The sequence below is a fragment of the Ochlerotatus camptorhynchus genome, unplaced genomic scaffold (genome assembly GCF_037179485.1).
Source record: "Ochlerotatus camptorhynchus isolate MF236.1 unplaced genomic scaffold, CSIRO-AGI_Acam_v1.1 ptg000146l, whole genome shotgun sequence".
In the NCBI taxonomy this organism is placed as follows: domain Eukaryota; kingdom Metazoa; phylum Arthropoda; class Insecta; order Diptera; family Culicidae; genus Ochlerotatus; species Ochlerotatus camptorhynchus.
In genome coordinates this window covers 2,622,129-2,637,164 of record NW_027040636.1, presented here as the reverse complement: position 1 = coordinate 2,637,164, position 15,036 = coordinate 2,622,129, and the positions used below count along the sequence as shown (strand labels likewise).

The window sequence follows — 15,036 nt, the reverse complement described above, 5'->3', positions numbered from 1 at the left end:
GAACGATTAACGTACCCCATTCTAGTGAAAATTCTAGTACTACGCAATGTTTGTTTTGATTCGCTATGAAAGTTTGACATATAAAATAAGGGGTTATTGGTTTTTCTTATGTTTCGAGGGGTGAATCGATTAGCTTGGGACCGAAGATAGTACCAGAGCTGAGCCAAAAAGTTGAGCACGTTATTTCGGGACCTTCTAGTCTTAGAGTTACCTCTATGCTAGTAGGTCCTGAAGAAACATGCTCAACTTTTGGCTCAGCTCTGGTACTATCTTCGGTCCCAAGCTAATCGATTCACCCCTCGAAACATAAGAAAATCCACTAACCCCTCATTTTATCTGTCAAATTTTCATAGCGAATCAAAACAAACATTGTGTAGTACTAGAATTTTGACTAGAATGGGGTACGATAATCGTTTGCTTGGGACCAATAGGCTAGTCAAGTAGTGAGCCAATATAAAATCGTTAGTTTCGTATTGATTGTTGATATTACCATAGAGGTAACTCTAAGACTAGAAGGTCCCGAAATAACGTGCTCAACTTTTTGGCTCAGCTCTGGTACTCTCTTCGGTCCCAAGCTAATCGATTCACCCCTCGAAACATAGGAAAAACCAATAACCCCTCATTTTATCTGTCAAACTTTCATAGCGAATCAAAACAAACATTGCGTAGTACTAGAATTTCGACTAGAATAGGGTACGTTAATCGTTTGCTTGGGACCAATAGGCTACTAAAGTGGTGAGCCAATTTAAAATCGTTAGTTTCGTATTGATTGTTGATATACTGCCGCTCTTCGCATGTCGGTCCCATAGTTGTTTTTGTCAAAACTGAGTTTTTCAATGCAAATGCTAGATAATCACGCATATTTTCACAATACTGGATGAACTCAACAACTTTGTTCTGAAAAAGTTTGGAAATACAGTCAAATTAGTTGTCCCATCACATAAGAAGCAATGGTACGAAGCAAACTTAAAACGTGATTTTCTCGGCTTACTGATTTTCGCTATGGGACGGACATGCGAATAGCGGCAGTATAGCCTTCTACCCAATTAGGTTTTGCACCGTCGGGGTTGACCTCAATCTGATGACAGTTCAGTGATACTGTTTACGTGGACTTTTCTCACATTGGACTAGCCTATTGGTCTCAAGCAAATCCATTCTAGTCGAAATTCTAGTACTACACTATGTTTGTTTTGATTCGCTATGAAACTTTGCCAGATAAAAAGAGGGGTTCGTGGATTTTCCTATGTTTCGAGGGGTGCATCGATTAACTTGGGACCGAAGAGAGTACCAGAGCTGAGCCAAAAAGTTGAGCACGTTTCTTCGGGACCTTCTAGTCTTAGAGTTACCTCTATGGTACCAGAGCTGAGCCAAAAAGTTGAGCACGTTGCTTCGGGACCTTCTGGCATAAGAGTTACCTCTATGGCACTACCACGGAGAAGAACATGAGTCTGTATAAGGAGATGGGAACGGAGAATCATTATAAAAATGAAAGAAAAGTGGATGATCTGCATTACACTGTTACCTGACGTACACCAGGTAAGCGTTCCTCGGTGCTACCAATTCATCACGTCTGCTGAAGCCACGTATGTTGCTCAACTGAATATCTTCTGCGATGCAAGCGAAAACGGAATCGCTGCCGTTGCCTACTTTGAATTTGAAGAAGATGGAGTTATAGAATGTGTGATGATTTTATCTAGATGGGACGGTGCGAATGGATATTTTTGGTCGATTGCTGAATTTTTGTATGGGCCTAAATTAGTGGCATATAGTCGTTATTCCAAATCTTTCTCGTTCATCTTCAAGATGGACACACAGAAAAAGCGCATGGGTTTCGTAGAAGTAATTAGAATTTTTCAATTAATTCAATACCTATATATATGCACTATTCTGCCGTTATAAGCATAACTGTCCCATGTTCTATTGAATCCTTAAGGACCATAATTACCCACTAACATTACGTTGGCTCGATTAGCATCACCCGGCGGACCCTTGAATCCTGCATTCGTTTTCATTCAAATTCTGTTTCTATTCCCACTTTTCTTTACAAATATTGATAACCACAACATGGCAAGTGTAAACGTAAGGCGACTAATAATCATGCCATTCTAAATTGAGTTATTTACTAAAAAGCCGGAATTAAAGGTAGTCTATTTGAATAACTATTTAATGTTGTGACTATTGACATTCGTAAAGAAAAGTGGTAATAGAAACAGAATTTGAATGAAAACAAATGCAGGATCCAATATTCGTTACTACACTAGGGTATGTCATCAAAATAATGAAATGCAATTCAGCAGTTAAGTATTTATGGATTCTTGCTGTCAAAAAGAAAGTACAGGTTTTGTTTAAAGAAATAGGGCTCAATATTTTAATATAAAATACATTCAAAACAGAGTGTTGGTTGTTCCTATTTGCTTTAGTTAGGTATTTCTTTTAATCCACACAAAAATTGTCAACGCTTAGTACGCGCGATCACTGAATGAGATGGGTAAGTAATTTAGCCAAAGATTTTTGGTTTCCGTTTTTATTGAACTGATGGCTTTACACATGATTTTAATGTTTGAAGTACTAAAAGAACATTCAAATGAAACGAAATCTAACACATGACAATACCTGGACTAGTTTAACAATACACATAAATTGATTGCAAAAATATACCTGTTGGCTAAATTCTTCTCTCACATGTTGTTGTTTAAAGCTTGTTTTCTACTTTTTTGTTTTCCCTGCTGCTAACACTTATCGAGCGAATATTTAAGTAACTCTTTAAGTAAACAGTTTCCAGTAGTTTCAGATTAATTTACGAGCCATCAGAATTCAGAGCTTGGCTCCCATCTGAACATTGCAATTTTTATAGTAACAGGCGATTAAAGGTTAACATTGCTATTAATGCACCTATTGTTGTTGTTTTGCCTGTAGAAAACTGCAAAAAATGTTTATACACCATGTTATTTAACACGTTCCTCTGCGAGCAATAGTTTTGAGCAAATAGAAAAAATACAGAGAACATCCATTTGAAGTCATTTTTAACAAGAGATTTCTAATCTAATACCACCGATTGTTGAAAAATCAATAGAAGAAATCGTTCATTCTAAGAAAAATAAGAATTGGAAAGATGCACAAGAATAAGATCTTGTGAATCATCTTTAAAAATGCTGTTCGAAGAAGAACACACCATTACAAGAAGAATTATGATTTAATAGAAAAATAATAATCATACACTCAATGACATTTAAGCTGTACCGTTAATCATTTTTTGCGAGTGTCCATTTGCTCTAAACTCACCTTCATCTTGATCTAGAATAATAAAAATAAAGAGAAAAGAAACAGAATTTTATACTAATATATAACATTTGCCAATAGGATAAACTAAAATCGACGCAAGCAATTTTGAGCTACTGAATCGAAACTCAAACGGAATAATGAAATAACTACGATAATGCCAATGGAAATGAAAGTATGACTAGGCAAGGACTTGACAATAAATGGCTACTTATTGTGTATTGATTTAACGGTATCTTTGAGATTGTATAACAACTCAGATGCATTTGATAGGTGTATATAATATGTAGGAATTAAATAAAATGTATGAAAAGTTTGTGAAAAGGAATAAATTTTAGAATAACTGAATGCCATCAATATCATATCACTCAAAACATTGCTAAATAAATGTAGGTGGTATCATTTATAACAGATAGTATGCATCAGGTTTGGATTAGGTTGTTATGATGTTCTTAGTTCGGTAAAAGCTTTTAATATTGCTGGGTAATACCATGATACAAATCCAAAACTCATGCAAGTATCCAAGATGTTGTTTGGGCAGAAACATGAAAATTTAAGCCAAACACTAGATATTTGTTTCCATGTTCAAAGATTTTAAGTACAGATAGAAGTACATAAGAAAACAAAAAAAAATGTCAAAATAGAAATCTGGAATAGATTTTTATAAGCAAAAAGTATCAGTCCTTACATTACGTGATGGTTAGTCGTAGGGAATAAAGAAAACTACAACGTTAATTGATATTCAAAAAGTAAAATAAGTATACGATGCATCCCAAACAGTTGTTTTGGACACAATAGGAGATATAATGCGGAGTGAGCATGAAACAATGTCTACATTCATCAAACATTTACTTGTCACTGTCGCTGGGTCCAGTGTTTGTAGCGCTGTGACAACAAACAGTTTTCTTACCATGAAGTGAGTAGCAGAATTTTTTCGTATTGCTCCAATCCTCCTTCAGCGATAAATTGAACATCGAGTAATTTGGCTGTCCGGTGACTTCTTTAACAATGTTAAGAAATGTCGGTAAAATACCCTTCAGCTTATCACCGCTCAACGAGGTGTACGTCTCCAATAAGATTAGCCCTTTGCACCTGCGAAAGATATAAATCCAAATGTTAGCTACGTTGGAGGAATTACAAATAATTGCGGTATTAAATCTTTTGCCTTATTTGGGCTCTATTGGTGAATAATCTAAGAAAAATATATTAGGTTAGGGTTGATGGGGGGGGGGGGGGGCTAATATTTTGTGACAAGCAATGCATTAGGTATAGGAAAAAACGTGTCGATAGGGGAGAGGGTGTACATTTTTCCTCGATTTAGCGTGACATAATTAATGCATGGGCCCTTATAGATAATCACATAATTTGTTGAGCACAGTTGCTTTACAATACGTCTACCTTGTGCAAATAATATGAAATGAGATTTACATTAACATGTCGATGATCTAGATCTCCAAAATCTCATGGAATCATGAATCCGTACAAAAACAAAGAGTCTCGCTGCAAAACATGAGCCTAAATGTTGTTGTGGTATGTCGGAAAAAGCATATATCAATTCAAGAGACCGGAGATATTTTACAGGTTAATCGAAATCTTGTTCGATGTCCACTCAGAATTTTTGAGCATTTTGTGCATCACGGAGATTCATAACATAATTTAAAATGTTTAGTTGTGTTTAAAAATAACATTGTAGAACTATCCAAATCATCCCGGATATCTTATCTTGAAGTTTTGCAGACTCAACAATGCATACGATGATTTGACTTAATGATAGAATGAGTAAACCTTCGTGAAGCCAACAATTGGTTTGGTTTATTAAGTTTTGTAAAATTTCTAGAGTTCAGCTGTTTATTTTTTTAAATAATATACTCACATTAACACTCGGATCATTCGTTTTACAGATGTCATAATTTTTAGTTCTTTGATTGTGTCCGGTGTAGCTTCGTAACAAGATATGTCTCGCTCAGGCTTTATACTAGAACTACTTCACTCGGAAAATTGTAGCAAAAGAATTCAAACACTTTTCTTCCAATGACACCAAAATAAATTCTTAAAATTTACTCTCTAAGCTATCGTGGTCGGAAAAGCGGCAAAATCATCGTTTTCCCCGTGCGCGAATAGATTGCGAGTGAAAGAAAAGTATAGAGTTGTTGTAGTTTTGAGGATTTTTGATACTGTGGTAAAGACATAATATGAAAGTTGTAAACAGATGATTATAATGGTGTATGCGATATAACTTGATTGGTTCCAAGTAACATTGCAAATTGTATATGATGCTTCAAGACCAAATTATAGTCTGCAAGAGTATGAAAAACCAAAATTGTTACTTGGGATGAGTATATATGACCTTTCCCGGTGCGATTTGGGTTTTCCCACATTTTTCCCGGCAAATCCGAATTTCCGGTTTTTTCCCGCATTTCCCGGTTTTCCCGTTTGAATGGACACCCTGTATTTATGCAACTGTAACTAAAACTTAACTTAAAGTAAATATTAATCTTTGCTTTTGATTTTACTTTTGATTGACAATTATTGAATACAGATGTAGTAAGGCCAATAGGACTTTAAAACTAAAAAAATGGATTTAAAACGCAAAATTGAAGGCATGATTACTTAATACCAAAAAAAGAATGGCATTTAAATGGCTAAAAAACGCCCAAAATAGCTCAAAACATACCAAAAAAGTATAGGTTTGGTGTAGGGTCGGGTGGGGTAAGAGTGCCACCTTAACAATCGTACGTTCTATATATGCCAAATAGTGGATATTTATAGGAGTTTCTACACCGTTTTGCAACTTCATATTATTGTCTTCATACATCAGCAATGTAATGCCAATTATGTCTCGTCAAAAGTTGTTTACGATTTTTTTAAAATTTCATCTCAAATCTTTTTTTTTTAAACTGCAATAGGGCAAGAGTGCTAACTCCTATGGGGCTAGAAATAGCTGATATTGTTTACTCAATTTAACTATTGAATTTTACAATATTATTCAATAAATAGCAAATTAACAAATGAATTTTAGAATATTATTCAATACATAACAAATGAAATCAAATGAAAACTATTGTTGATGATATTATTTCATGTAGCTGGTTTTATCAAATTTGGTGAAAACAAGCTTACCGAAGACTTAAATGGGCAATGAAGCAATTTCTTTTACATTTTTTATAATTTTATTCATAAATATAGGGGTGGCACTCTTGCCCCGTGTGAGGTTCATTTTTAGGAAAATTATTTTTGACCAATTATAGGGAATATCTAAAATTCCTTTATATTGGTGTTCAATAAATCATTATTAGTGATGCCTCAATGCAGAAATTGTAGACACCAAAAATTCCAAAATCATTGTTTTATGATGTCTAATTATTATAAGTAATTTCGATTTTTGACACATCAGCAAAAAATGATTTTTTGCAATTTCAGGCAGAACTTTCTATAATGCTGCATAGGAACACCATTCATAGTTTCATGGGTGAATTAGCATTGAAAACAGGTTTATTTCCTACCACTTCTTATACGTTCATATTATAGTGTATTCTAATTAAGGCTTATGTTATTCCCATATGCCATAATTGGCACACACCATAATAGATATCCATAGCTGGTACGTCCACCCTATCCTAGCTATTAACAAAAAATGCGCTAAAGCGCCAAATCAGTGCAAAACATCAAAAATGACATGAACTGTGCAAAAATGTTCTGAAAGCAATTAAAGAGTAATCAAAACACTTGAGTAGTATCAAAACGATAAAGTAGTACTCAAACTAAATGGAAAGTACATCAAAACGATGTAACCTTAATAACGCCAAGGTACCCCTTAAACACACAAATGGTATTTACATTCCTAAATGATTTTGAAACGTCACATTTTTTAAGAAAGTAAGATTCTGTTACTTTACGTTTAAATAAGCCTACAAGAAAATTTCAATTGTTTATTGTTTATTGTTGTTGTATATCAGGCTGATTGTAGCACCAATGATATAAATCATATTCAAGGCATAAATAGATAACAAAAAAGGTCGTTTCTTTGGTAACGCTTAAGGTGATTCGCTGTGCCATCCTTATTCTCGTAACCACTTAGCAACTTTATGTGCACAAATATCGGCTTCTACGACACGTGCAACATTTAAATTGTTACTCCACGTTTGTTGCACTGCAGCATACATGAAGTAGCAATTTCAAATGAAATGGAGTAATTGAAAATTCGAAGTGGAAGTGCATGTATAGCCTACGTAGCCGCCATTTGTGGACTCTACAAGGAATCACCTCAACTGTCTTATAATACGGAGCCGAAAGTATTAAAACTTGTCCACAAATGTTTAATAATTTAATTATTAACAACAGTCAGCTGTAAACTAGCAAAATTTCAAACCAGTAGGTTGTTATTATAGTTCATTTTTTATTATCGCGACATCATTCAAAATCCAGATAAGTTATGCACAAAATTTTAATAACATATGACTTATCTGAATGTCTGCAACCCAACTGAGGACAACCCACGGACCATAGGTCACCGTGACGATTCTTTTCCAAATAGTATGCAAACATTAGGATTAGAATTTTTTAGAGATACGGTAAATGTCGGCTTCGGCACCCATTAATTGTTTTCATTTAAAAATTTAAATGTCAATTTCACTGTATTTTTCCATCAAAACACTTCGCTGAATGTACTCTAAGGAAGCCTTAGCCTGAAACTTCAAAGGCACAAATGTCAGCTTGCACAAAACATACAAATTTGAAATTGCTACTCTCTGTTTGTAGTAGCACAGCAAACAAGGAGTAGCAATTTCAAATTTGTATGTTTTGTGGAAGCTGACATCTGTGCCTTTAAAGTTTCACGCTAAGGCTTCCTTAGAGTATTACCTTAAACGATTCCTTATATCGCGAATACACTTGTATGACATACCTTTAGCATGAGCCTTATTTGTATAATAAAACTCATGCTCATCCATGGTCACACTTGTATAGTTTATATATAGTTTTTGTTAGTGCTCATAATTATCATACAATTAATGCTCATGCTCACAGTTTGTCATACAAGTGTATCCGCGGCATTAGTCTCTCAGCTTCAATCTGATTACATTTTTACGACTGAGCAATCCTGTTATGCCAGATTTTTCTTTAAATGATATATACACACTACAAAGTGCGGCTGATTTCGAGTTGCCGATAATTTCCCTATTTCGTATGCTAAAAACTTTGAATAAAACCAATACCATGAATTGAACACAATTTCAGATCTTCAAGATCGAAATTCCTTAAACTCAAGATTTAGAATTCAAGATTCCTCAGACTGTTTACAGTACACCATTAAACTGATAGTGTTTTAAGAATAAAATAAAAACAATTCGGAAAAAAATACGTGCATCGCAAAAAAAAACTGCATCGATTGTTTTAAAAATCTTCAGTCATATTGTGTCATAAACGTTGTAAAAGTTGCTTGCAACTATAATTCCGCTAAATGAAACAAGTTTTAAGGTTATGTACTTCAAATGTATTTAACAACTAGTTTTATGCAAGAAATGCATATCATTTAGCGCATGTCGTAAATTGTAATATTGTTCATTGACCGAACGATGAATATTTATGTTTTTTCGGCCTTATTGGATTTTCGGCCTTTTGTGGTAGGTTCATACATTAATGACATTTTGTGTTTCGGCCCTTTGTGGTTTGCCCTTCTATTCTTATCCCTAAAACTCATCGGTGATCAGAGTTGGTTGGAAATGCTATCTAACATGAAGCTTTAGTGTGGTTAGCTAGAGAATGATCTTAGAATAGGGTAGGTAGATAGTTCCGTTAGAGTATGGCAGTATGAAAATTGAATAGAAGTTGAAAACGAGCGAAGGGCCATTAATGCGACAGTGCAAGTGAAACGCACATTCTTTGCCTAACCTGTACGATGTACGCGGAGATTTGAAGTATTTTATCGGTTATTTTATCACGGGCAAAACTCATAGGCGAAATAAACTCACGCATGAGATTTGAGTTTTCGAGTTTTTCCGAACTCTGTTGACTTTCTTTCAGCGAGTATTGCTCAGTGGCATTACATTGGCAAAATGGCACGCCAACTTTCAAATGGTTTTAAAACTTTTAATTGGATTTTGAATCTTAAAAAAAGCCTGGCTAAGAAAATCATCTTTAATCATACAAAAATCAGTGGAAAATTCGAATGATGTTTAGCCAAAATGAATAGTTTGAAGCCCTATTTACATCATGAATACAAATTGAATATTCAAAGTACACTTTTGAATCTTATGCAAGACGATTTAAAAAATATTCGTTTCGTAACCGAAGTTAAATGAGCACCCTGTCGGGATGCTATGAACGACCTTGTAAACAACGGGTTATATATTATGTTCTCTTGAGGCTTTATGAAGGGTCAACAATGAACAGTTTCTGCATAAAAAGATTCAACAGAAACAATTATTTTCTGTAGAATATATTAAATTTAAGAAGTACTGCCTATTTAAGGCTATAGGGTTTCAATTTCGCTGTCACTTAACTTATATTGCAAACATTTTTCTTCCATAAAAACACTGCCGGACAGTGGAAATTGGATTGTATATACATACATATATACCGGGATGTTCTGAGGCATACCACCTTTGATCACGAATTCCTTCGGAAGGACCAGGTTTTGGCAAAAATTAAGGAGGAAAGTGAATTGCTGTAGTCTTGTAGCTTTAAGTTTTTTTTTAAGAGCACAATGTACTTCATTTCATCATTAAACCCTATGTATACCGCGGCATAGCTGTACACTGAAGTCTACACGGTTTTTTTAACGCGATTTTTTACGCGGTTTTTTTTACACAATTAGTGCCGCTGATTCGCGATTTACACGGTACGTTTTTAACGATTTCTCAACAACGATTAAACCTATCGACTTGATTTCAATCACATTATTTGTTTCAAGCTACCTATAGCTAATACTTTAAAAAAAAAAATCATAATTTTTTGTGTAAATACAGATTATTTTTTTTAAATTTGTCCATATGGACCATAGCATGCTATAATTACGAATTTTAAAAGTATTTAAGCATGTAAAAAATCAAAATCTCGGTAGGTTTTTTTACAGGTTTTTTTACACGGAACAAATCCCCCGTGTAAAAAAAGACCTGAGTATATTTCAACTATAGATAGTTGATTGGTTTTTTTTTTTGGTAATTCGCCTCTCTCAATTATAATAGCTTACCTTGGATGACCGGGTTCTTTGTAAATATCCATTTGGAAATATTGGTTATTCACAAGGAAGCAACGACGCTTCTTATAGATGGTAAAGTGTGAGTCGTCACGCTGTGTGAGCATGTTCAAGTAGTCTCGATGTGTAAGTTGTGTCTTCACTTCGATCGATTGGCCATGAAGATGTGGCCGACGAATCGTATGGATGTAGCTGAAGTGGCCGTTTTGACCACGTTTTCGAAGCCTGGCTTGTACTCTCGGCCCAGCTGACTGTAGATAGTGATGGACAACGTCGAAATCTTGAAACGCTGGGAAGGCGGAATTTGGTGGTAGTTCCGACACTAGAAACAATCGATAACATTAGTGATACACTCAATCATTGTAAATGTATAAAATTACCGAGAAATTTGACTTTCTTTGAGGTAGTCAAAAGACGATCGCCAGTATCTATACCAAGCTTCTGACACACACATTCAATCATGCGGTTCATCTTACTGTCGAAATCAGTCGAATTATCGATAACATCGAAGTATGGGTGCCCTATCCACGCAGCTGCCGATTTGTAGTCCAGCTCACGTGCCAAACCTACTCCTTCCGATCGGCAAGCATGATCTTCTGTAGAATAGAACGCTTCTGCACCGTTGGCTGCGGAGACCATGTGAACAATTTGGTTGTAACGGTTATCTCGCAATTCCACTGAGTTCCAACTGTTGGTCCTCATCATTCGGTCCCACTTTTCTTTGGAAACAACTGAAAGTAATGGTAAGACAATAGTAACAGATTTCAATATGAACAAAGCAAACATCAATTCCGCAACGTACATGCACTGGCATCCATTACTCCTCGATCGCAGATAATCAGACAGTTTCTCGTACATGATTTTCCAAGCTCAAAAAAGGTGTTCTCCATTTGAATCATGGTACGGAGCAGATTTTCCTGAAATTTGTATGCTACACAAAAGAAATATTTATGCATGTTAAAAAAATAATTGTGTTTACTATTTACTAAATACATATGTTATGAATATTAATACAGCATTCAACAAACAAACAAAGATAAATCAATAAACATAAAAAGAAAAAAGTAAATGATTTATGTTTCTATATGTTATAGGCGGATAGAATGCAACAGATGTTTTAGGGATCATCTATAAACTATGCGAATGGCAGCAGCATTGTTCTCGCTAATATGAAATGATAATGTTAGATATAACAAAAAGAACCATACTTATATCCGTTAAGAGATTTTTCACAACTTAAAAATCCTCTGGCCAATTTACTTTCAATAGCATATTTAAACTTCAAAAAGTACCGCAGCTTGGGTAAAGAAGAATTGCATTATAACACACCATCGACTGGAAATGCTTTCGGCAACGTAGCGCTTTAGGTAGTGATGAAAGTGATGAAACGTCGCTAGAACTATTCCACAGCCGCAGACAGTAATGAGCAAAAGCGGGCGTACACTTTTTGCCTACTTCATACTTCATACTTCAAATCTCCACGTACATCGTACGGGTTAGGCAAAAGGTGTGCGTTTGACTTTGTACTGTTGCATTAATGGCCCTTCGCTCATTTCAACTTCTATTCAATTTTCATACTGCCGTACTCTAACGAAACTATCTACCTACCCTCTCCTAAAGCCCATTCTCTAGCTAATAAATTAAATTAAAGCTTCTTGTTAGATAGCATTTCCAACCAACTCTGAAAATCGCAAACTTCGCGTGTGAAGTAACATGAAAACACTTTGAATGAAGTTAAATTATACTTCTTAATCATAAGGGCCTAGCTGCGATGATCGATGCTCTTCATCGATTATCTCTTCGCATTACCACAGTTCAGTGAACCAATTTTCCGAACTTATCACAATACAGTCAGTGTAGTTAAAGGGTGTATTAAAGAAGAATGCAGTATTAGCTAGAAAAAGCGACATCAAACGCGTCGAGAAATGTTAATCCAAAACAACAACATAAATGAAGAGAATCGATCATCGCAGTTAGGCCCTTATAATTCTAAACACAAGGTGCAAGATAGTCAAGCAGCGTTAAATGCTTTAAAATCAAAAACTTGCACTTCAAAACTGATGTGGGAATGTACTGAGTTATTGCAACGATTGTCCTATCGCAATAAGATCAACATTTATTGGCTCAGAAGGAAATAAAAAAGCTGATCAATTGGCAAAATTTGGGTCATCCATGCAATTCAACCATTTTTTGTAAATATCTTTTTATGCTCTCAAAATGGAGATAAAAAATTGGGTAAAAACAAAGGTAATGCTAACTGGAACAATTGTGATTTTCACGTCCGGTTGTATTGGTGCGATATGTGAGAGCGTGTTAGTGAAAATCCGAGGAAAATGAATAACAAATCGCTGTCATTTTGACAGATCTAATTTCATAAATTTTTTAGGTTAGTCTGAGGAAAATAATAAACAACTTTACACGGCGATTAAAACTTCACTAATCTCTATTGGATTCTTTAATTTAAAAAAATATGTATCGGTTACTATACATCTTGTGAAAGAGCTTCATTTTCTGAGCACAACGATATTTCTTCTTCTTCTTCTTCTTTTTCTTTCCTTTATTTAACGTCGGTCTCTGTTCCGCAATCTAGTGCCAATCACCGACGGACATCGATTGCTTTCCATTGACGGCAATTGAATGTGGAGGAAGGCAGCTTCCACACCTGCGTAGGATATCGCACCCATTCAACACACATGAGCCGGGACCAACGGCTTTACTTCCCTTCCTTTCGATCCCATTCCATCTCGATTTTTAAAAATCAACATAAAAAATATTTGACACTGAACTAACAAATTGACAGCTCGCTCCCATACGAAGTACAACCGAGGGGCGCTTAGATTGTGGTTTTGCTGATGTTCTCACACTTATTTAAAATATTTCTATGCAATTACCTCAATACCCCTAAAAACCCAATTGGGCCATGACCCAACTAGCGGAGGCCCAATTAACAAAAAGTCCAAGTATTAAATGCCCAACAAGGGCTTAGACATAGATTTGTAGTGAGTAGGCAGGGGAAAAAATAAAAATAGGAAAAGTGTACAAGTTGTGGTGGTGGTCCTTTAATTGGCCATGTGCCTCAAACCTCAAAATTTCCATTAAACTTAAAATTTATTTCACAGGATTATAGCATAGAGGTAACTCTAAGACTAGAAGGTCCCGAAGAAACGTGCTTAACTTTTTGGCTCAGCTCTGGTATTATCTTCGGTCCCAAACTAATCGATGCGCCGCTCGAAACATAGGAAAACAAACGAACCCCTCTTTTTATCTGTCAAACATTAATAGCGAATCAAAACAAACATAGTGTAGTACTAGAATGGGGTACGTTAATCAATTTACTTGGCACCAATCGGCTAGTCAAGTAGTGAGCCAATCGTTAGTTTCCACCGGTTGATTATAATCTCAATGCTGTTCTGCATGCCTCGGTTGCAACATTTGGAAAAACTTAATTTAGGCCGTATGACCCATTGGGGAAGCACTAGTGCCATAACTGTCACACTTTCCCTAAACAAAAGCAGTATATAATTTTCAAAACAACAAACTGCCTTGGCAACCTCTGCCTAGGTGATTTTCTGCAACACTGTCAATGCAATCCAGATAGGCGCTACTCGACTGGCTCTGACTATATACAGCAATTCCATCAAAAAAGTTAGAGTGGACCTTAGAATTTCGTAGCAATTGGTAATTTTGTTCCTTATCGAAAAATATTATGCTTATTTTTCGGACCACCCTAACACGGAAAGTATTAGAATAGTGCCTTATAGTACGTTCAGACTACAGAGTTATAACATGTTATAGCGCTATATTGATGGTGGTTTCTGTGTTGCAATTATTTGACAACCGTTATAACATGTTATAGGGTATACGTCCCTAACCTCGGTCTAATATGCAGCCATCGATTACGTTTTTAATCATAACTCATCAATGAATTTACCTGCAAACGATATTCTACTGCTAAATGGTATGCTTAGATATGCTTATCATGTCGTTTGCTATCAGAAACCACGAAAAGTTGAAAAACTTACTTTTTTTAAGACAATAACTCACGAGGGAAATGTATGTAATATGGGTCTATTGTCCCCAAATTGGGTCTATTTATGGATGCAACTTCGTCCTATCTTGTTCGATCCTCAAAAAAACGCTCTTGGTAACGTTTTCTGATGTATTTTTTTTTATCACTATCACTGTTAACTTAATGCTCTTCATTCCTTAAAACATTTCTTAGAGAAAATTTTACGAAAACTACATTAAATCACTCAATTTAAAAATTAAAAATTAAAAATTTCGCTTATCGTCTTTTGACCGCAGAATATCTAAATCAGAACATTGTGATGTTCATTATACAGGTTTGGCAGAAAAAATCTCCCTTCCTGTTCGTTCCTTATCATCCAAATGCAAAACAACATTGTTGACGTTACTCTTATTGCTATATGCTGTCAAATGAATTTCATGGGCCATAGTTAGGAACATAGAAAAGAAATGTGTCCCTAAAGTTGGGTCCATGTTTTACTTGTGAAAACGTTGTTAAACAATTAAAATAAACATAAAATATTCAAACAGCAACT

The 15,036-nt window shown here is 35.2% G+C and overlaps 1 protein-coding gene across 4 annotated transcripts in view; it reads right to left on the bottom strand.

Moving 5' to 3' along the window:
• Positions 1 to 2,289: 2,289 nt before the first annotated feature.
• The window catches only part of LOC135700989 (TRPL translocation defect protein 14-like), a 34,964-nt gene continuing 22,217 nt past the window's right edge, over positions 2,290 to 15,036 (bottom strand). For all 4 annotated transcript variants that reach the window (XM_065221683.1, XM_065221685.1, XM_065221684.1 and 1 more), the window contains 5 exons: positions 11,277 to 11,405; positions 10,855 to 11,205; positions 10,469 to 10,796; positions 4,190 to 4,371; positions 2,290 to 3,294 (listed from right to left, as the gene is read on the bottom strand). In XM_065221683.1, coding sequence (XP_065077755.1) covers positions 3,230 to 3,294; positions 4,190 to 4,371; positions 10,469 to 10,796; positions 10,855 to 11,205; positions 11,277 to 11,405 — 1,055 coding nt within the window. In that variant the 3' untranslated portion in view covers positions 2,290 to 3,229. The remainder of the gene's footprint in view (positions 3,295 to 4,189; positions 4,372 to 10,468; positions 10,797 to 10,854; positions 11,206 to 11,276; positions 11,406 to 15,036) is intronic.